Source organism: Megalops cyprinoides, chromosome 11 (genome assembly GCF_013368585.1).
Source record: "Megalops cyprinoides isolate fMegCyp1 chromosome 11, fMegCyp1.pri, whole genome shotgun sequence".
Taxonomy (NCBI): domain Eukaryota; kingdom Metazoa; phylum Chordata; class Actinopteri; order Elopiformes; family Megalopidae; genus Megalops; species Megalops cyprinoides.
The window spans coordinates 33496444-33520403 of record NC_050593.1 but is presented as its reverse complement, the minus strand read 5'-3'; the positions used below and the strand labels follow the sequence as shown (position 1 = coordinate 33520403).

General features: G+C 41.4%; 1 protein-coding gene across 1 annotated transcript; it reads left to right on the top strand.

The window, feature by feature from the left end:
• Positions 1–6608: 6608 nt before the first annotated feature.
• Positions 6609–23650, top strand: LOC118785396 (cordon-bleu protein-like 1). The gene is made up of 12 exons (XM_036540010.1): positions 6609–6628; positions 11050–11223; positions 12305–12512; positions 12924–13149; positions 13620–13717; positions 13881–14099; positions 15154–15271; positions 19353–19595; positions 20548–21250; positions 21353–21626; positions 22736–22918; positions 23582–23650. Exons 1-12 carry the CDS (start codon positions 6609–6611, stop codon positions 23648–23650), a joined length of 2535 nt encoding a protein of 844 aa, XP_036395903.1.
• The last annotated feature ends 310 nt before the right edge of the window (positions 23651–23960 follow it).

Sequence of the window (23960 nt, the reverse complement as noted above, 5' to 3'; positions counted from 1 at the left end):
AAGACACCCCCACAGCGCCGGCTCTGGGGGGGAACACAGGCATCTCTAAGGAGACTTTACCAGAGGCCATTTGTTTGTCGCATGGTGTTTGCTCGGTAGCAAGACAGAGTCTCTAATAACATTATGCTGGATCACAGATTCATTTGCTTCCATGCGTGCATACGCGTGCTTTCACTGTGCATCTCTAATGAGGATTTTGACTCCAAAGTGGGTAGTAGGATCACTTCAGGAACTTCAGGGTATTATTTTGTTCCATTGAATAGACTATGGAACTAGGGAAGTTTTACAGAAATTAATCTGTTCATGTCTCATTAAGTTTTTATTATAAATCACAAGACACAAATGCAGTAATGAAATGTGACTGCCCACAGAGAAGCACTTAATAAGCACTAAGTATGTTTGTGCTTAGTAGTTGTTCTCTTAAAGGTTTTTTTATTATTATTATCAAGATAGAGGTGCCATTATTTTCTGCTTGGCATTTACAGGGTTTCTCTTCGCAGGAGTGTCCCACACTAGAATTCTGATTTGTGCTGATATAGCCAATTGGCCAGTATGTGAGTTTCCACACTGACAAACTTCTTTGAGTGAGCTCCTGTGCTGAGCTGAGAACTATGCTTTCGGTAGTTGTTAGGACAAGACAAAATGCTCAGCCCCTGATAGACTGTATTCAGATGAAGGCATATTTATGTAAGCACCAGGTGAATGGCCTCTCCTGAGCTGATCATCTACACCGAGCAGAACTGAATACATTACATCATAGAAGAGTAGAACAAATGCATGTGCTGGACACCATCCACTTCAACATGTGTTCGGTAACCACATAGAGCCCTGGTTAGATTTCAGTCTTAATGGGATGATACAAATTCAGACAATAATGTCAATGCTATCTAATTTAAAAGGGAAATCTGAACCAGTGTTATTAAAAAAGTGAATTGAATTTGCCTTGATTATCTGTATAATCATTACAATCCGCTTCCCAGGGTAGCTGTTATGACAGAGAGGTCCTCTCCTGTTCCTGTTTAACCCCTCTGTCATCAGTACTCATCAGTTCCAGAATCTTTTCCAGGATCCTCTTGAATTCATGTAGCAGTATGGATTTATTGACATTCATAGGCTGTACTGGAACTGCTTAATTCCTTTGCACTATACACGCAACATTATGAGTCTGATTTTAATAAGTTGCACCAAAGCCTTTTGGCCACATGAGGGCACTATAAACAAATAATATGAAACCATGCACATGTATGCACACAAAATACCTGATCAATACACAGGTACACATACCCAATCAACCTCTGAAATCAGTATTTTCAAGAGGTTGATTGGTTGCTGCACCTACAGTTGTTTAGTGGTGATAATATCTCGGGTGTTTATTGGTCTGTTTAAAGTGTTACCTTTAAGTGTTAAGTGATTTATGAATTGTAATTACCTGGACACCTTAGATTGCATTTTCTGCAAAGGCTAAACGAGGGACCCTGATAACTTGGCAAGGGTGTCCCCAGAATGTCGCAGAAAATTAACATTTAACTGTAACATCAAAAATACTTTGTACAACTGGACTGAGGATAACAAGGGTGGGGGTGGGTGGGTTATAGAACAGCAACCGTTACAAAGAACTAATTTCAAAATATAACTGACACGGAAGCTGGCAAGGTGCTCAGTTTAACCAAACTCAAACCTGGATGAATGTAAGGTTTATTAGTCTCTGGAGGCAGGTTGACTGGAGGCTTCAGTGCAGATGTTATGTTTGGTATGGCACCAGATGAATGAGCATATTGTCCTACAGCAACACAGACAGCAATGAGCTACAGGATCAGAGTATGTGTGGGGCTGTGATTTGCTGAGCTAAACCCGCCTATGAAGTGAAGGAGAAGGTCATGGAACTATGAAGTAATTGTCAAAATGTTTCAGACGCATCCAGTGACACAAGGCACTCTGATGAAGGTTCACAAGTTGTGAGGGAACTTTGACTGTGGCATTCTGGCCTCTCCAGAATGTGACCAATTGTGCCTTTTTTTGCAAGCTATTTTTGCAGCTCAGATCAGTTAAGTCTATGCCGTAGTCCATCGGAATGGACATCAGTGGATCTCAGGTTAAATCACTTCATCTGCCTTCTGGTGCCAGGTATGTTGCTCTTTTTCCTCGAGAAGCTGGTGGACTTATTTTACATGGAGCTCCTTGTGGCAACACCTTTTCCAGCAAAGGTTGAGACTGTAGGCAAATTACAGCCTGAAAATACCTGCATGCAAATCTGTGCCTGTTGATGACTGATGAGAAATGCAATGAATAAGACATTTGTTAATGTCAATGTTTCTTACCATCAATTGCATTTTCTTTAATTACAGCAGAACTATAATCTACATAAATATCTCGACAGTTTGTCAGAAGTGCCATAGGTTGTTGTGTGTTAGTTTTTTTTTAACTTTGTTGCTTGCTTAGCAATGGTTTCTTGTTTCCCTGCCGCTCTCTTCCAAAGAATTAAAAAAAGAGATTTGAATTGACAAATTCTGTGTTGCAAGGAAATGGCAACATGATGACATAGCTGCAATTCTGAGTCAAAGGGTGTAACTAATTTAATTTCCATGGATCTGCAGAAAAAGAAAAAAAAAACATTTCACTGTACTCTTCAAAAGCAACATGCACCATGAAATAACATTTCTTGCTTTCGGTGTAATTAGTATAGCTGTTTTCAATGCAGCAGGTCAAGACTGAATTGTATGTGATATTTCCATTATATATATATATATATATATATATGAAGTCAAGTTCTTCCACACCGAACACATCAAACCATGTCTTTATAGTCCTTACTTTGCGCACTGGGGCACAGTCATGTTGGAATAGAAAAGGGCCTTCCCCAAACTGTTGCCACAAAGTTGCAAGCATAGCATTGTCCAAAATGTCTTGGTACGCTGAAGCATTAAGATTGCCCTTCACTGGAGATAAGGGGCCTAGCCTAAACCCTGAGAAACAGGTGTGGCCAAATATGTTTCTCCATACAGTGTATGTATTATTCACTGGCAGCGTTGTGTGCAGAGGAAGTCGCTGCTAAAGTCATTGTTTCCATTTCTATAGCTGTTGAAGGAATGCACATATCCCGCAAGACCATCTGTGAGAATTGTGGGATATCTATAGAAAAAATACAAGCCATCATGAACAATGTGTTATTTTACAGAACAGGAACTACATACACCTGCATAGTGATGTCTGTGTACAGTATATATATGTATTGACAACGTACTTTCAAAGATGTACTGATGTTACAAAATGGTGGTTATAGGTTATAGTTACTATAGTTGGTTATAGAGTGGGTTTGTCGTCAACATTAACAAAAATGTTGAGGGATTTTCCTCACAGCATCCTTTTATTTTGTTGCCATTTGGCTCTCATGTTAAGTCTCAGCAGAGATAATTGTACTGCTTGACTGAGATAGAATCAGCTGTGCAGGATCCATGCTTATTGCAAGCTCTTCATGGGGCAACAATAAACCATGAGGTGGCAACTTCTTTGTTTCAGTATGCTTCATATGTAATATGAAATAAGAATAAGAATAAGAATAAGAATAAGAAATACTTTATTAATCCTGAAGGAAATTAGAGAAATTAGAATCTGAAGTTATTGAACTTTCCCTTTCCTTGATATTTGGGAATTGCTCAGCAGACAGTTTGTGTAATATCACTTGGAGAAGCTACTCACTGTTTTGACACAGATGTCTTTGGCTTTGTGAATTTGAAGATTTTGACGGCTTGGTTACAGTTTGTTTCCCTGCAATATGTCTGTACACTTACTGTTCCAGAACTGCTGCACTCTGCAAGGTGAACTTGATAGCTGTTTTGATACAGTATCCACTGCAGGCAAGGTTTCTGATGCAATGCAATTGCACATGACTTCATATCTGTGTAGATATAGCACGGTGTAATTCAGAAGCAAAGTTTTACCACTTCAGCACTTCTGTTAACTTTCTAGATTAAAAGACAATGCATACCTGTCCGTACAAAGTTTTATTTTAAAAAGGAGACATTTGTGTTTGCAGTTCAAATACTTTTGTTAGGAGGTGCAGAGTATGTTCTCATTTCTACCCATGATATCCTTTGGACATGTCCTCTCTTATCTGCAGCTGCTCTTTCCTCTCAGATGTGTGTGTGTGTGCGTGTGCGTGTGTGTGTGTATTCATGTGTGTGTGACTTCAGTCTCATGTGCCGCCCCTCTGTGTACTGGGACACCACCATACACACACTGGCCTGACCGCTTTCTGCTGTCGGCTGGCAGGCCACCCCCTGGGTGTGGCTGTCTGTGACATCACACTGAGGAACTGTAACAGCGAGTCCTGGCAGCTGTGCACCCACAGAGAGCAGCCCCGTAGTGCAGCTGCAGCGAAAGTTTAACTCCAACACGGAGAGCCACAGAACAGTGCATTATCAGGGAAGAGCAGGCTCTGTGCGTGATTATACGAGAATCAAAAGACAGGAGCACATGAAAGGAAAGCATAATCTCAACAGGGTTCACTTTTCCCATCTCGGAATGACTTTACGCTCACGGACAGCGTGGAGAACATGAATACAGGGCTCTGACAGAACGGGCCATTTATGCATTCATGCTGTTTGCCCTCAGAATTTTCTCAAGGATAAAAAGGATGCCCTGTTCTACCAGAGAGAGAGAGAGAGAGAGAGAGAAAATATGGTTAATGTAGTAGCAGAAACCTGGAGGTCTCAAATTAAAGAGCTGTTTCACTATTTCACTGGCCAGTGGTAGGAGAGGTTTAAATGTGTGTGTTTCCCTTCCTGTTTTGCATCATGAAGAGACGTCTGTGAAGGCTTCCATGTCAGTGAATGAAAGAAAATGAATGAAAATCTCAGTCTAATTTTGCTCTCTAAGCCTACAGAATACACTCCCAGTGTGTGTACATCTAAGCAAACATGGTAGCATATTTTCCTTTTCCCTAACAGTACATGCCTTTTCTCTTGTGGATTCCAAACGATGGTTGTTTGTGTGGGACTGAATCTGTAGACCAGTTCGCTATCCTTGGTGTCCTCTTACCTAGAAGGACACCAGCAAACTGCAGATGACTTCTGTAAGATGCAATAATAAAAAGGAACAAATACATTAGATGTAATACAAATGCACCCACATTTCAGCCAACAGTGAGATTTGTATTAGAGAATAATAACAGACACAGTCAGCACATCCAAATGACAAAGTACAAATCCAGTTTAACATCTTCAGATGTGAAACACCTGATAGGGTAATGCTGATATAAATGATTAGCATATAATAATAATAGTAGTAGTAGTAGTATAAGAAGACTGCTGTTCTGTGTGATGGGTTAAGATAATATTTTTCTGCTTTCAAATTGCCAAATTAAATTCACATTATGAACAAAATTTTAATTGTTGGTGGAAAAAATGTATCTCACTCCTCTGAACTGTGTTTGCATGAAGACTGGGAAAAATTTGTGACTGGAATTATTTGATTACAGCAACTCTGAACTCTGCACACATTAGTCACAGCTCTGAGAGCTCTTCAGAAGGCGTACAGATGTTGAAACACAGTCACAAGATGACCTCTGCTGACCTCTCCCCAATAGAGCATCATTGTCACAAAAATAGACAGTTAAATCAGCAGAAAACACAGCCTTAAATTATTGTAAGTATGTCAAAATAAGCATCACATGTACGTGGAGACACAAAATGTTGCATGGCTACTGATAGCCTGTTTCAGTCAGAACCAAACAGAAAAATTACACCATTGTTCTGATGGCAAGATTACAAGATTACAAAATAACAGGCCGTGTACAGCATACTCTTGTTTAGGACAAATTGCATGTGATTTTACCAGTCGTTGGTGTGACATTCATGTGCAAGTGTCTTTTGTGACATGCTTGTTTCTTGGCATACTGTACTCTGACATTAAATAAAACATCCATACACACTCTGATGAATCGCTGTCATATTTGTGGGAGTGGTCACTGACGACAGGGTTTTTACTGTAGATGCATGCAGAAAACTATAGAAAAATTGAATTTCAGAGGGGGGGGAAAAAAATTGAGTGAATATAGCATAATATGAGCAGTGCAGTCAGACAGATGAGGAATGCCAGATGCAGACGTTGCAAATGATGCCCCAGCACTACGCTGTACAGCCAGACTGCAGGTGTCACAATGGGTGGGGATACAAAGTGGATTACCAGTCTGCTCATAGTTGGCTGAGGGAGAGGATCTCTGGTCTTTGACTAGTGTAACGCTAAAGAGCTTTTTTTTTTTTTTTCTCCGAGACAGCCTCCGTGATGCGTCAAAGGGATATAGAAGGGACACAGACTTACTGGAGTCACAGGGCTCGGTGAAGCAAGTGGTCAGGCCCACTGCAACATAGGGATAACACACTCTTTCTCTGAAGCTAGGGAGAACTGAAAATAATAAGAAAAGAAATAACAGCACACAGACGAGAGGACAGGTAAGGTTGGGGATGACTGGTAATCAGAAAATATAAAACAGACTTCTTGTCAGATACTTCTTAATTCTAAGACATGTTGGGATATGGCCAAGCTCTCTGGATGGAGTTCTCACCAGCTCCAATGCTACATCAAGCCTGCATGATAGTAAAAACTCTAACATGGGCTTCATCTGGGCTGGGTCAGTTTGATTGGTAACTATAGCTTTTTCTCTTTAGATTTATTTATAAATCAAATGAATAAAGTTTTTGTCTGACAGACATCAGCAGGGTTTAATGTGATCATCTGAGGTTGTAATACAATATTTCAATTCAAATTGTCACCTAAATGTAAACTAGGTAAACACTGAATAATACCCTTGATTATATTAACAGCTCTGCACTTAGTCAAGAATTTGGAAGTATTACTAGATATGTTTGCGCCATCGGTCGTTGTAAATCACAACAGAAACCAGAGTATATCAATCATTAATTTTTGGAGCGTGGTAAAAATATTTAAGAAAAGTATGTAGTATGAGTAAAGCATAACGACATCTTGAATCATTGCCAAAGTACAATAAACTGTTTTAACTGTGCTGGTCGTTAATTTGATCAACTTCAACATCTATGCAATTGTTCCAGGTTGAGTGCCAACCGATATGAGACATACGTGAACGCTCAGCTGCAAAAAGTCAAATCTATTCTCAAATTTGCGTACGGATGAAACGTCGGTGGTAAATTCCACATGCAGTCTTTCTAAAAAGGAGTGTTACCTCGGAGACCACTCGCACATTGCTGCGAAAAGGCCTAATGTGACTTGATAAACGTGCAGCTGTTAGGGTGGTATGCATTGTTGAACTCGGATCTTAAAATACACTGGGTGTTGTCCGAGTAAGTCAGAGGCATAAAGTTCGCTTTGCATACACTGTATACCAGCACACCTTTCCATGCAGAACTAGAAGGGAGAAGTTCCATCCAAAACTTAAAACCACTACACTACTACACATTTCAGTTTGCCGATCAGTTATTGAGGTAAGTAGATCTTGTTCACTGATTTCTGTGCTTTAGTGTTTTTATTATTATTATTATTATTATTAGCGTCTTAGAACTGTGTTGACAGAAGCATAATTTTGTAGAGAATCTACTGCCCTTGCGCCTTCCAAGTGCAACGTGCAGTGATTGTTCGAAAGGGGCAATCTGTTCAAAGAAATATTAATGTCAGACCACAAAGAATAATTATGCAGTGGCCGTTGTAACGCTAAAAAAGTGGTTAAACTGTCTACTGTTAATGATTTTTTTCGGGAGTTTTTATATTCGGGAGGCTACGAAAGTAATAGCTGCGTTGTGTTCATCTCCTTAAACGTTATGTTATAGACATGTTCTACAAATGGTCTTTTAAGAGAGAATTGAACGGAGGAGAACTTCAACATGAGAAAAAAAAATCATCAAAACATTAAGAAGTACCGTGAGAATTACTGTCACTTGCTACAGTGTATATTCTGAGGGTTAAAGGATTTCTCTTTCCTGGCTGGTAATGCATGTCAGTTATTTTAGTTTCAGTTCCTGTATTTCATTAGAAACCTTATGTTTCAATTTCACTTGTATGTCCAAAGCAAAGTATGATTTGCTCATATATCCAAGGCCATGCATCAAATATAGGTGTACTGTACATTATAGCGTTTGCATTATTTTGAATCATCAGTTTTGATTATTTGGTTTCAGACAAGCAGATTGTCATGTGGTTATATACTCTGCCAGGTGCTACAATACTTGTAGAAACTGGGGACAAGCACTGCTTCATGCATAGTATCTGTTATCACTTCTCCCAGGAGTTGATGTGCAAGCATGCCAGAATCTGGCTGGTCTGTGATTGTGAAGTTAATGGAGCCGCATACAGCAAATTGATGGGACAGCAACACACCCCTGGTGTCACCAGAGCAGGTCACAGACTGATGAAGACCAATATGACACAAAAGTGACAACAAAAAACCAATGCATGGTCTCTATGTGTCAAAGAGAGAGACGGGTTGTTGAAACCACAAAATGCAGACTGTACAGGCTGGACTCCCATAGGCTGTTCCCTCTGCAGCCACCTTCTAGATCTGCTTCTGTTATGACTGGTGACAGTTAATATCACGTGCATCATATTTTCATTCAAGTATGTAAATTCCCTGCTCTTTCACTGAATGCGCTACTACTGTACAATGAAAATTACTGAACCTACTTCAGCTGTTCTTGAAATTGACCCATTTATTGTGCTTTAGCTGTGCTCACCATCACTGACAAGATGTGTGTACTTACTAAGGTATTTTAGAGGGTGAAAGTGCAGTGGTGAAAATTGGACTTTACACCCTTAGGTGAGTTGCAGTATGTGTCTTGCATGCGGCCTCTTGACATTTTTGCAGGGAGTCAGTCTTTCAGAAGCATTCCTGGCTCTACTGTATATGGGATCCACGTCATGTTTCTGTGTCACTTTTGTTGTGTTACTTTGTTACTTTTTGTAACAAAAGCTCGCTAAGTGAGTTCCACCCTAAGGGTTGATATTTGATCTATTGCTATGGTGTTTTTTTCCTTACCTTACAGTAATAAAACTATACAATACTTTTGTTTCCAATTAAGGATGACTATTATAAATTTAATATTTGTTTCAAAGTAGAAGACAAAACACCATTGCAGTTGGATTGAATATTCCCCTTAGTGTAAGTGCAAGAACAAATTTGAACATGACTGAGATTTTTTTTGCCTTCTTGATTAGTCTGAATGACCTCATGTGAAGTGAGTTTTAAAAGTATTTGTGGAACATTTTTTCCGGGGATGATGACTATTATTTGCTATTATCTGTTCACTGCTTCCTGCGTCACGGCTCACGTTCTTAATTTCATTACAAATAAGCCATGCTAATAGCCTTCCTCTTAAACATATTGGCTCCTTGTCCGGGACATACAGTCAATGAGACACAAAAAGCCCAATTAGTGGAAATCACTGTTTGATTCTGTTTTCTTAGCTGCCAGATGGTCTCTTGGTGCTTACTCCGTCTACAGTATGTCACAGGGTTCTTACAGTAATCATGCACCCTGTGGACAGGCACCTTAGGGACAAACACTACTCGCAAGAGCTGGGACTCACGGTCTGAAATCTGTCAGCCATATCTTCTTCCTTTTTTAGCTCTGACAACAGTACATGTGTGCGATAGTAAATGGTACCCAATATATGATGTACATTAGTATATGATACAAATGATACAACATGTAATATAGAAAGAACCATGTAGTCACCGCTACTGTGACACTAGGTGTTGGAATCATCATTAGCATTGTAACACGATGCAGTGACACTAGGTATGCAGTATATCCTATTGACAAAAAAGCCAGTTTAATTGCTGTGGACATTGATGTGTATAGGGGTTTTTAGAGTAGCTGAGTTTGCGGGCTCAGACTGAGTCACATGGCCCCTGGCTCTCTCTGTAAAGGTCGTACGTGCTGGTCAGGAGTGCTGTCCAGTGAACCTTCAAATCCGACAGAGCTGATATGAGCACTGCCTCGTGTCCTCAGAGGAGTCATGCAGACTAGCACTGTTTTCCCCTGCCTCTGGCATGTAAGGAGAAGTCTTCTTTTCCCAGCGTCAGCGAGTGAATCAGTTCCGCTGCCGCGTGTTGTGACTCTGGGAGAAGCTGCTCCAGGCTGGCTCTCTGAATCACTGTTTGCTTCAAACTCAGGAGAAACAATTTCTTTCATGTTGTTATGATCTCACACAGGAACATATGTCTGCATATGAATATACATGTATGGTTTTGTGGTCATTCCTTTAAAGTAACAATATGTACAGTATAGGAGATTTTTGGTGCAGGTATTCCCAAATTAATTTGGCAGGAGAAAAAAAAAATCAAAGAAGGCTTTCATTTTATGCTGTGACCAAATGTCCATTTTCAGAGTTGGTACACTGTTTCCCTCTGGAAATTCATAGGTAGACAAGTCATAACCTCTGTTCTCTGCATGTATACATTGTATGCTATGTCACCATTCAAAAGTTTGAAAGTAAAGCTTTTTTAACAAAGGGCAGTCAATAATTTACAGATTATGGTTTGCTGGAGGGAAAAATATGTACATGTGTGAGCTCTGATCGCCAAGGTCAGAATGAAAGGAATGTTTTGGGAGTGGACGAATAACTTTTCTGTTAAGTAGTGTTTGAATTTGAAAATAAGTCCATGTGCAGGTCAGCCTGCATTTTTGAATGACTCATCTTCTACAATGTTGCACATGTAGTATAAAGCCTATGTTAATTTCAAGTGTCTTTCTGAATTGTAGGTTCAAACTGATGGGATTGTACTACCATACCAATAATCACAGTTACCAGTGATATTTCTGGGTGAAGTACAGTAGCATCTCCTACTTCTGTTTGTAATGATATATCACTCTGAGTTCTTTCAGTGCAGTAAATACGGTTCTGTCAGCTCAGATACAGCTCAGAGAGGCTTTATCTCACACAAGTACAATGGTGCTTTGCGCACAATTTGGGAAACCCACAACACTGCTGATTTGAAAATAGATATCGAAAATAGCAGGAACGGCAGAGCATGACTGTTACACTTTCTCAGGCCTCTTTGGCTTTGTCCTCCTGTCAGCAGATCGACAAAAGGCAAAGCCCCTCCTCCACCCCCTACAGTGAAGGGCTTGGACGACCCACAGCACCCCCTGAGACATTCGGACATGGATCAGAAAGAGAACCTGCTCGACCAGGACCTAACCTTAGGTGTGGTCCTGCCTGACGGGCTGGAGAAGACAGCCACTGTCCACGGCAGGTAGGACATACTGAGTGGAGGTAAAGTTTGGTATGGGCGGGTTCGTTTAGGAGGAGTGAAGGTGTTTGGAACGAGGAGAAACCAGGGACAACGTGGTGAGTGTGAGAATACAGACATAATAAATAAATACATACCACACTGGCTAGGTTTTGTGTTAACGGAGTTCAGAAGAGAACACCTCAGTGAACATTTCATGAGGAGTTTATTCAAAATAAACCATACCTGTGGTCCAGAACCACATTCTTCACATTTTTGAGGTTTTGTTGGAGTTGTTGTCCTGTCTCTTTGCAAGCACAGGGCATATGCTAAGCTAACAGTGAAGGCGACAGCGCACTATAGCACAGCAGGGCTTGTAACCAAGAGGTTGCTGGTTTGATTTCCTGCTGGAGCACTGCTGCTGTACTCTTGGGCAAAGTAATGCCTCAGTAAATATCCAGCTGTATAAATAGACAACATGTGAAAATTGTAAGCTATGTTACTCTGGGTAAGAGCAGCTGCTAAATGATAATAATGTGATGTAACTTGTGTGTAGGAGCTTTTCCTGTAATACTGTTGGTTGTAAGCACACAGTAGGTGTGGCATGATTATGGCATGGTTCATTTGTTTTATATGCATGATTGTTCCTGTTACTCAGGATTTACAGCACAAAGAGCACTATAAATAAAGACCTTACAAACATTGGCCCTCATCTTCTGCTATACTTGCTAAACTTGCTCTGAAATGTACAGTAGTTAGTTCATATGAATGTATTTTTCACATTTGAAGGACATACACAAAAATCGCTTTACGGTCATCCTCCGGTGTTTTCAGTCTGGGGCCAAAGTTTTTTTTTTTTCAGTAGGCGTTCAGTGGTATGCATTCAGATTCTTGTAACTTGAGGTTTAAGTGTTTTTTAAAGTTGAGATAGTTGAAAAATATTTGAAGAGCAGTCCTTTCACTATCAGTTTAGGAAACACTGAAACTGTAAAATTCTCTCTGTTAACTCTAAAATTGTCTCAGTGTTGTGTGACATGATGTTACGTCTAAATGACTGCATATAAATAGATCTGATCTTCTCCCCTATTGCTGTGTATTTTTTTAGCAAGCCTGTGATGGACCTGTTGATTACGCTGTGCGCAAAGTATCACCTGAACCCCTCCAGCCACGCCATCGAGCTCACCTCCGCAAATGGGGATCGCATCAAGTTCATTCCCAATGCTTTGATCGGGGCCCTGCAGGCAGACAAAGTCCTCATCAGACCCAAAGGAATGGATGACAAGAACAAGAAACCTGGACCTCGGGTACCAGAGGTGAGGCGAACATTACTAGGGAACATGCTGCCTCAGAACTCTGACATGCCTTCCATTATGCTGCTCACTGACCCTGCCCTAGGCCTCTTTACAACCTAATGTATTGTTTTTGACCGCAGAAGTTCATATTCCACAGTTATAAACCAGGAAAAGATGGAAGAGTAGATGATCCTGTTCAAGGCCACGTTTGGTGGAGAACAAAGATTTCTGTTGCTTTTTTGTTGTTGTGTTGCTCTTGTTTTTTTTGTTTGTTTTTTTTTAAGACAGGTTGCCTGCAACATTTCTGTCATTTTGAACTGATGTGGATTTTGCTTAAAAATGGCTGGATATGTTGAAGTGTCTTCAGTTCATGTTGATGATGATGTAAAATGGTACTGTCATGTAACGAGTCTTATTTCTTATTTTCTCCAGGCCACTGTTCGCCTTGTAATAAACTTTAAAAAGACACAGAAGACTGTTCTGAGGGTCAACCCTCGGATACCCCTTCAGGAACTCATGCCTGCGGTTTGTCAAAAGTGCGACTTTGACCAAAAGACCACAGTGTTATTGAGAGATTTCTGCTCAGAGGAGCCTCTGGACTTGACGCAATCCCTCAATGACTTTGGCTTGAGGGAAGTGTATGCCAAAGACACAAAAGGTAGACTGTCAATACCCTTGAAATATGCTTTCTGTCATGGTGAAATATGCTTTCTGTCATGGTAACAAACCATGCAGTCACAGTAATGAATTAACTGACATGCTGTTTAGTGCTTATTTTCTGCATAGTGCCAATATGAAATGAATTTTGAAATGATGTTAACCTCCCTCTAACATTTTTCCTGCTTTTTCCTGACTGGAAGTGTCATTTTTGTAAATTATACTAATAAATAAATGCAGACATGTTTTGATTTGTGGTGTTTTCTTACAGGTGTTGATTCAATAGATTTGCTGGCTTCACCAACACATCAAGGTAATGAGAAAATGCAAATGCAGAAAGGTATACAGTAGGATTATAGTGGCAGCTCCTGTTCTGCAGTGTTCAATTTGTTGGAAGAAAGTTCTTTAGTGGAAAGAAATCATCCCTCTTTGGCAATGTCTCCTGAGATCTTTTCATGAATTAAATTTTAGATGAGAAAAGTCCAGTGGGCAAAGACAAAACTCTGAAGGAGAAAGAAAACAAAGGCTTGTTCAGCATGTTTAAACGAAGTACGAAGAAGCCCGACCAGGTCTGTACTGTACTTTTCCACTCTATTTTTTTACTCGTGACATTTACTTTCCAGTTCAGTTTTTTGTCCACAACATTTCCACTGGAAGCAGACAGAAAGGGACGCTTCTTGGCTGCGGAGACAGTGGTGCCACTCGTGTCTCTGTAACGCTTGCTCTTTAAAGGTGGTGACTGGCAGCACCCCTGGCTCTCCGGTCCTGAGGGAACAGCAGACCCCTGGAGGTGTGAACTCGCCGAATACCAACGGCCCCGTGTCGAACGCCACGCTCTCCGACATGCCGAAGAAGAGACGGGCTCCGCCGCCCCCCATGGCGGCGTCTCCGAGTTGCCCGTCCAACCTCCGCGATCATCAGAGTAACTCGGAACCCAGCTTACCTGCCCAGGTGAGTGAGCTCTCTGTGATCAGCTTTCTTCGTGCGTCTGCACAAGGCCAAGGAGATATTTCTGCACAATTAATACCCCTGATGGGGGTATGTGATGCCCCCTGAAATGGGCATGTGAGGTGTGAAACTGGAAAAAGGATGTAGCTTCTGGGCTGAGGAGTAGTTATTGTTATAGTTATTGTTATGAATAGGTTTGAATTCCAGGTGGGAGGCAGCTGTTGTACTTTTGCACAAGGCACCTAACCTGAATGGCTTTGATAAATATACTGTATGCAGCTGCATAATTGGACAATAAGTAAAAAATAAATAAATAAAACAAGCTATCACACTTAAGAAGGCTATCTGGTAAACAAATTCCCCACGGGGTTTAGGACAGCAGGATCACAGGCGATCTCCCAACGCAGACTGAAGACCCACTTCTTCAGACTGCATCTCGATTCCACTTCTATCCCCACCCCCAAACACCTGCTACTTCTTGCATTTGATGCTAATTTTATGTGTATTATTATGATGAATTATGAATTTGTGTTCTAGGGACTGTGTTGTATCACTGGCTTTTGTCACAAGTTAACTTGTGGTAGGGCCTGAATAGTGTTGTGCTCACACTCACTGGTCTGGGAGTGTTGTTAGCCTGCTCTGACACTGTTGCTCATTTAAACTGAATGGACACACTTATGTTCTATTGGAAGTCGCTCTGGATAAGAGTGTCTGCTAAATAGATGTAATATACTGTAATGCAGTGCATAAGCTTGCAGGCTTCTTTTTTCTAGCTAAATATTCTTGAGGACAAAATCATAACTTGAATACTCCTTATAGTGAGAAACAAGCCCTGTGGAGCAGCTTGTTTGTTATCTTATTATAGAGAGCTATTAAGTGCTGAGCTGTGCTTTGTGATTACCTTGTTAATTAATTAAAGTTAATATTCAGAGATGCACAGCTGCTGGATTAATTGAGGTATCCTGTGAACGAGTTCCCAAACATTTATTGACAAACAACTGTGCTGATAGATTACAAGACCCCCTGAGGAAAAGCCGTATTTTTCTCTGATGCTCAGGAGGAATCGGGGATCATTCGAGGATCCCTAAAAAGCTCGAAGAGGAAGGCCCCCCCTCCCCCGTCGCCCCCCTCCGTAATCACACCGGATAAAACTGCAGGGGATAAGAGCATTAAAGGTTTGTCTAATCTTTGTTGTTTTCAAATGAAATGCATGTGCAATATGCACCTTAGTTTTTGTTTACAAGCAGTGGCCCTTGTAGGAAGCATATCATAGTGAAACTGTTCTAATTGTTCCACTTAAGTTGCATTGATATTTGATTATTTTAGGCAGCAGGTTTGAATTTCAGTGACCTCCCAGACTTTTCTCCACAACGCTGGCAAAGCCTAGATCTTGTCCTTCTCTACTCTGATCCCAAAGTCAACAGGTGAATGTGGATGAAGAAAAAGTTCAGGAGACTGTGTGATGTCGAACATCCTACAAAAAAGTAGCGCATTATCGCCACCTGCTGGTTGAATTATAATAGCCTTCACCTAGTTTTGCAGAGTCCAGACTCCTGGTATTTGCGATCCTGCCTAGCATTTTTATTTTATTAATTTTTCAGGTGTGCATGTTTATAAAAAAAATAAATATATAATTTCAGGGAAACAGTATAGGCTAATGTCATAAAATATATGTTATGCATTTTTTTTCTTCAGATTGAGATCCATTTAGAGAAATTGTGTGCATCTCCCTGCCAATTGCCGATAGTATTTACTTAAAGCTATTCATTATGAATGTTCTACAAAAGTGTTGGAAGAAAATCAGCACTACATAAAAGCACTGAGCAGAATGTAGAATATCTAAAATGGAAAAATACAATTTATTCCAAGAAAAGCTGTCCCTTTGGTTTTTAATGAACACAAAAATACTGAAAATGAAGGAGCATCTATTTTATTAATGCAGCATCTATTTTATTAATGTTATTAAATGCTATTAAGCATTTATTAAGTCTCTTCTAGCCTCTAAGCACTACATTTACAAATAAGCATCCAACATATATAATTAGCTTTTTGAAATATATGTCAGTTATTGGTATCTGTATCTGTGGGTTAAACCTGTACTCTGTTGTGGGTCAATTGCCACAGACAAACTGTGGAGATCAGACAGAGTGCAGTTTTAGATGGTGACTACATATAAATGGATTGAGCACAAAATCAGAGAAGCCTGATAGCCTGCATCCTTTCACAAATACACAAGCCTACTGTCTTACCTGCATTTTTATCTGATGCGTAGTGCAGGTCTGTAATACCTGAAGCCTCTACATTCAGACAGAGCAGGCCAAACTGGAACATCTGCATTGGACACAAATGGGGTCTTCATGTTGTGATGGAAAATATTGTATTTCTCTAAGATATTTTTCAGAATGTGCATACACGTTGCACAGTGACTTAGATGAGAGTCTTATTAAGCACATACTTCTACCAACACGGCTACTGATCATAAGCAACAAACCTAGCATCTTGCTAGTGACTGAATGACTACCAAATCGGGACAAACTGCTAATTTTATAGGGTTTGTAACTTAACTGAAAGAAAAAAAAAAGTTTTGATTTCAGTGATTGGTTTTGAATGGGAAATGCTGAGTTTCACAGTGTTTATTGTTGCCACAATAATGATGATAGGTATTTTAAATAGTAATGAGGTCATAATTATCTGTGAGGACATAGTGATTTTTTTTTCCCTGAAGAGCATGCATAGGTTTAGTGGGACTTGCATCTTCTGCCTTTCCTGTGCTTTGATTGGTGTGTGTCTGAGGCCATGGCTCTTTTCCATCCCGCAGACCTGGAGCTGTGAGAGGAAGGTGCATGAGTGTCGGCTGCTTCCACCTGCTCTGTGCTGCTGATCTCACCTCTTCTTGCGGTGGCCTCCTTCTTTCTTATGCTGTTTTTTGTGTCAGTTTCTGTGTTTTGTGTGTTCATCTTGTGTTATTGTAATTGTCCTATTTACTCCGCCTGTCATGATTGATGTTGTTAATCATTCTTGTGTTTATTCTGTTCAATATATTGTATAGATTTTTTTGCGTCCCCTATGAATCTTCATTGTGTGCATGTACTTATGAAATTCCAGATCCCTGTCAGTGTCATCTGACCATGAATTGTGTTTATTTATTTATTCCTTTAATGGTTCCTATGAAGACCACTGTGGTAAATAGCACAGTTAAGGGTACTGATTTTATTTGGGTCATGTATTTGCTTGCCAGGCCCTGTTACCCGGGGCAACATAGAACACTCACATTGACCATGTCCCATATCTGGGTTTAGGTGTGTCCCTCACAAGAGGGTGTCAGCAGTGCTGTTCCTGGCCGTCAGACCTGTGATATCATTTTAATATTTTATAGGTGAAAACTGAGCTGCAAGCTGTCAGTTTTGATGGGTTTATACGGTTTACAGACAATGAAGGAGGCAAGGTCAAATCATCTTAAAGAAAATTTCTTTCATTGCTCCCGAGGATGAAAACAGATATAACATTATCAAAATCTGTATTTTCATGATATTACTTGTGATGAATTACAATGAATATTCTGTTCACTGTCAAGCTATTCCACACAAATCCAAAATGTTCTATGCTGGTATTAATAAAATACTTTAATGGAGTTATCTGTGATATGGTCAAATTCACTAGGGCATGGTAGACAGCTTGTGTCAAACCTCACCCTAGTGAAACTGAGGAGGGTTGAGAATGGGATCTTGAGATAACATCCAGAATATCAAGCCTATCAAGTCTGAATCTAGTTTACTGAATATCCCATTGTTAATGTCTTAAAGCACTCTTGGAATAGTTCCCCTAAATCACCCACAGGGGGCCCCCTCGTTCTAAGTCCAGAAAGACTGCTTTGCTGCCATGGCGTATTGGCTTTGCAATGAGTCTAATTACTCTGACTGCTGAGGGCTTTGTCCTTATATTTGTGCTCTACTTTCCGGCTTTTAACTTGTAAGGCATATACAAATACACAAATTGATTCAATATCAACAGTTTTTTTACTGGGTCAGTGGTTTATCTGGGAAGCAATGCAAATATTTGGTGAGCAAACCACACGGAGAGTACAGAAAGTCTTTGGGTGCCCTTTCAGTTTTAAATTCAGAACTGCACAAGGTAATTGCACAAGGAGTGTTTCCAGGAATGCCCCATGCATACTTCGGTTTCACTCTTTTTTTACAGTTAGAGCTGTGTTTTTTTCACAGTTTGAAATTAGATTGTGCCTTATCATAAGATATGCATTTGCTGTGGAATATACTGGTGATAACCACAGACCCACACAATCAGCTGATGCGTGATAGACTATTACAGCATTAACATGCTTAAGATTTTTATAAAGGAGAACTTAAAATTGGAATGCGTTCTTATCAGGTGTTTCAGTCTTGAGAGAGATACTCCCAGATACAGATACGGATCCCCTGAGATTGTAAAGCAGTTCCCTTTGTGTTCTTTTCTGTGCATATTCTAACGGTTTTACTGGAACTTTGTTTTGTCTTTGTCTCTTGTTGTGTTGTGTTTTGTCATTCCATCTTGCCTTTATGTGTGGTATCGCTTGGCCGAAGCATTTTGTTTGGTCCAAGCTGTGTCTTAAATTTAATTTTTTTCAAAGAGCTTGTGTTAGTTGTTCCCTGTCATAGGAATTTTATCTCCACCCTCATCATTTCAGTTTGTCAGTTTTACAAATAAAACCGTTCTCGCAAAAATATTTGCCTACTCTGTGCTTGCAGATATTTCCCATACACCCCCACCCCCACTGACTGCACTAATCTGACTTCCCCAGATCTTAATGTCTCCTCCCACGCGTAGATCCGTTTCATACTTCAGGCACAGTTCACTGGCTAAACTGTTTGCAGCTCTGTGTAAACACAACACTGAATTTCCCCTAAATCTTATTTCTTAATTCCTCTGTGCCATTCTTTGAAGCACTGAATGAAGACCTACAGGCACATACAGGTCTAAGAAGACACTTTTCTTCTAGAAACTTCCACTGCATAAGGTTCTCATGTACTCAGTCAAGAATCAAGAATCAAGAATCAAAGTTTTATTGTCATATGCACAGTAAAGAAACAAGTTCCCTGTACAATGAAATTCTTCCTTTGCAATTCAGTGGGCAGAGGGTCTCATTTTCTTAAGTGAGGCAATGATACATGCCAAGATGGGCACAGCATGAATGTTTGACTGACTTGTAGCATTGGGAAAGTGGGCTTATCACACCTATAGTTTTTGTTTTATTGCGCACAGTGGTGCCCTTGAATAACCTGGAGGAGATCAGAGAGCAGGAAGAGATGCTCTCCACAGTAGGCCCTGACTCCAGCGCTGTGAGTGTCATCCAGGAAAATGACAAAACCCTCAACCTGTCTGCCGATGTCTCAATGGATTCTGGGAAAATGGAATCTATGCCGCCCCCTGTGGATGTTGAGATGCAGGTCCCCTCACAGGCACGGGGCACAGCGGAGGATCAGTTGAGTGATCTGTCCTCAGATGGCAAGTACGAACTCTCGAAGCGAGTACTTTAAAGTGCTTTGAAAGAGAAGCGGTTCCAGTCAATAGATCTATGGTTTAATCTTTAATGCTAAAAGGATTGTGTTTACAGCATATCTTTTTTTTTTTATTTGAAAATAATTTTTCAGGTTTAAAAAGCTCGCAATTGTCTGTTGTATAAATTACTTTCCAAGCCTTCATATTCTGGTTTTGGCAGCCAAGCAAAGGACTCTGAAAGCAATAAAGAGTATGCTGAACAATCAGTGAACCCTGAAGAGACTTGTACTCCTGGGCTGGAACACAGAGGTAGGTCTGCAAGTTCACTGAATAACAGAGCAATTGATGTTCTTTGCATAGCATATGTACACAGTAAAAGCATTATTTTTTATAGCAGCGTGTTGATGAATAACAGAGACATAAGACATGAGTACGACCAAACCAGGTCGAGCCCTGCAGTATCTAAACACTAGGGACGGCTAAAAGTAAACAATTAACAGTCTGTTCAAAGCATGTTTAGATATTATATAGCGGAGCACGGACTTTTCTGGTTCTGTGGCATCTAATTTGAAACAAAGCTTATTTTAGTCCCTGCAGACAGTGATTCTAGTCCAGCAGAAGAAAGGAATGGGCAGCCATGTCTGTCCGAACTGAAGGCAGAAGCACAAGGTGAGGATACAGTAAACAGCACCACTGGAACACATGTACATGTGTGTAGTGCGCATCAAATAGCCCCACACTCCCTCGACACAGGAATACTGACCTCAGATCAGCTGAAAAGCAGGGGGGTTATCTGTGACCGAGAGTCAGAGGAAGCAGAACCACCTGCGGGTGACGACAGCACCTCTCCAGAGGGAGATAATCAGATCCATAATGACATCCAGGCCCATCCTGTGTGCGCACCACAGCACCAGGAAATGTCTTTCTTCCCCTGAGCGCTCTTCCTCTGACCCTGCAGGACCCAGGAGAGACACAGCCACACTGGAGGAGGAGCGTCGCTCTGGGGAGGGTCCACCTGAGGCACCAGAAGCACAGCATGGTGCACCTGACTCAAAAAGCTCCCCTGTTTATATCAAAGAATTGGAGGCCAAAACAAAGGTATTCACCGAGGCCAGGAAGGAGTACATCCCCAAGCCTGGTCTGACTACTTTTACTATTGTGCCGCAGAGGTCTGTGGAGAAGGTGAGGTACTTTGAGGTGGAGGTGTATCTTGAGACTCCAGGTGTTGCTGCAGAGGAGGAAGAGGAAGGTACAGGCTCTGCTGAACCTGACACCTGTCACCCAGAAACAGATGGACCCCAGGTCTCTTCGCTGCAGCCAGAGGGGATGATCAGGGAGGATGATCGGCTGATTAATGGGGCTGATACCGTTGGCGACGGTGACCATGGCCATATGGCTTCTCCTCAACCTGCCCTTGCACCTGCTCTATCTCCCGATGAAGAGGGAGAAAACAGTGAACACTCATCTCTTTCCGATGGAGGCATTCAGGAAGGACCAGCAGAGGAAGCCAAGGGGAAGAAGACTCCTCCCAAAATCAAGCCTAAACCAGACATTTTGTACTTTCTACAGCACAAAAGACCATCTGTGGATTATGTAGACTCTGCCGCTCTAAAGAACTCGAGTGCCGTCTCTGACTGTGGCGAAAGTGAGGTTTCTGGGAGGTCAGAGAATGTGAGAATGCCTCTGGGAGCAGTGGAGGAGAACATCTTCCCTCCTCCCCCTCCTCCTCCCCCCTTTCCCCCTCCCCTTCCCCCTGTGCAAAGTCAGGAGGCCGGAGAGCAGCCACAGGTGGAGCCAGAGTCCTGCGGAACAATCTCTCCCGATGACGCCACCTCCAGATTTACCTCGGAGACACCTGCGGTGGAACCAAGCCTGAACAAGCTGAACGGCTTGGCTGCCCCCAAACCGTACGTGCCTGCTGGCCCATCCCGCTTCTCCCTGGCCGTGTCCTCGGCCGTGAGGAGATCCCAGGACCTCACCCGACCGGCCAGCTTGCACGCTCACCACTTTGGCACACAGCCCAGCTCCGCGAATTTGGTGAGTTGGCCTTTTGTCAGTATGTTTACAGTAATACGCTGTGTGCAAAAAAAAAAAGTCTGTTTTATTCAAGAATACAAAAGCAGACAGAGAAGAACACTCTCTAGATGACCTGGTGTGAAGCCAAATGCAAAAAGGTCAGGCAAGCATGATTAAAGTCTGAACTGAGAGACATGCTGTGCTGCTCATCTCACTGAGCTTCATATGACTGCTGTCTCAAAGTATAAACTATGTCAACATTTCTCATTTATTAAAGAGTCAGTTTTGAAACATAACAAACATAACCTAAAGGACAGAACTGTAAAATTAATGAAGTTTTTACAGCGACGTTTTAGTGCAGCTTTGTTTCCTGGTGTTTTCGTGCTTCGGCGAGAGTGGGTGGATGATGTGCATGAGTCGAGGCAAAACTGATAAGCAAATTTCCATGGTTCTCTGATTCCGTAAATATTCAAACTTTTACTGCAACTTAAAATCACTCAAAAAGCAAGTTTGCTGCAGAGGTACTTACAGGCAAAGTGTTAAATGGATCCCTCTTTTTAACCGAAATAGCTGACGCTCTGATACAGCAGTTAAATGGCATGAGATGGCAGTGGCTGTACGTTTTAAATATGAAATGTACATTAATACACTTTTAACCCATATCACATTCTGCACTCCCTGGATTCCTCTGACCCTCACGTCTCGAAATGTAACATAGGAAAGGAGCAGGCATTTGTCCTGTGAGACTGTGCAGTAGTCTTTGACAAAGCCAGTTTTTAGAGCCAGACCCAGTCCCACATCCTCCAGCAGAAGTCTTGTTCTGTTCTGGAGATTGACTGCATTTGTTGACATCTGCCTCACCAAAGCACCCTTTTCATTTACCCCTATGAGACACCTTGGCCTTTGACAATGTGCCTTCCCTCTGCTGTGTGAAGCTCACCAACACGGCATTGATAAGGCTGTCAGTTTGAACTACAAGCATCACTTTTCATCACTTTGTTTCTTGGTATTCCTCCATGTCTGTCTAAAGCAGGCAAATCAGAGGCTGCTGTCCTCTCTGCGCTCTGTGGCACACACAGTGCTGAATCCCAAATGACAGTGCGCTTTGTGCATTCTCTGCTTCTGTAAAGGAGAGAGGGACTCCGGAAAGAAAGGATGACAAGGCTTTGGAGCTCGAGGGAGCGGAGCATGCCGGCTGCGGTCCAGACAGCGGCACGCCCGCTCAGAAGTCAGGCCTGAGTGAACAAGGAGAGGATCACATGACGTGCAGAGACTCTGAACAGTTCTGGGATGGAGGGACTGATTCACCAGCAGTGAGTACAAACACAGAAACTCTGCACAGCATGCAACGGCCCTCTCTTCACATACTGCCAAATTCCCACAGTCAAAACTCACATATCTCTTTCATTTTAAGTGCAATTTGTTTTTTTGTTAAAGTTAGGACCAGCATCATTTCAGGGAGTAATACATTTGGACATTCAAGGATGTTGTAAATAACGGACTACTTAATATAACCATAATGTACTTTGCCCTTAACTCACAGTAAGAAATTAAAGTGTCACGCTGGTTTTTGTTGGGCTTGTTCCTGACAGTTTTAATTAATCTCAGAAACTACAAGAAGTAATAAAAATATGCTGCTTAAATTTGTTAAAGTTAATGACTTTGAGGTGGGAAGCAATATGACATGGTGGTAAAGAGCAGGGCTCCAAAAGCTTGCTCGTTCGGTTCCCTACTGGGGCACTGCTGTTGTATTCTTGGGCATGGTACTTAACACACAATTGCCTCAGTAAATATCCATATGTATAAATGAATGCAATTGTAACCTATGTAAGTCGCTCCGGATAAGAGCGTCTGCTAAACGACAGTAATGTAATGTAATGTAACGTATTGGATTGATCTGGGGTCTTTGTCGCTGAGTTTCAGCCCCAGATGCCCATACTCAGAAACTTCCTGTTGCTCTTATGTCTCCCTCACAGGTGCCTGATACTTTGCTGCCATTGTCTCTGAATGGCTCACTGGAGATGGAGCCAATACAAGTGGATTAGAGATACACATCCACTTCCTGTCACATGACTGCACATGACCCTCCTGGGAGAAACTAAGCAGACACTTGTGATGACATCACAGAAGCTAGTGGACATAGATGAAACTGCTGAATAGACAGGGACTATGTAGCTGAAGCCCAGTGGAAACAGAGAAGAAAGTAATAGCTTTAACCATCATCTTATTTATGTATAGAAGACAATGATTCAACCTATGCCTTGCCTGTGAAGATAGCTGTGCCATGAAATATACCCCTTGTAGATAAAATTTGCAGTACATAGTCTGTGTGTCTTTTATCTTGATGTATGGGTG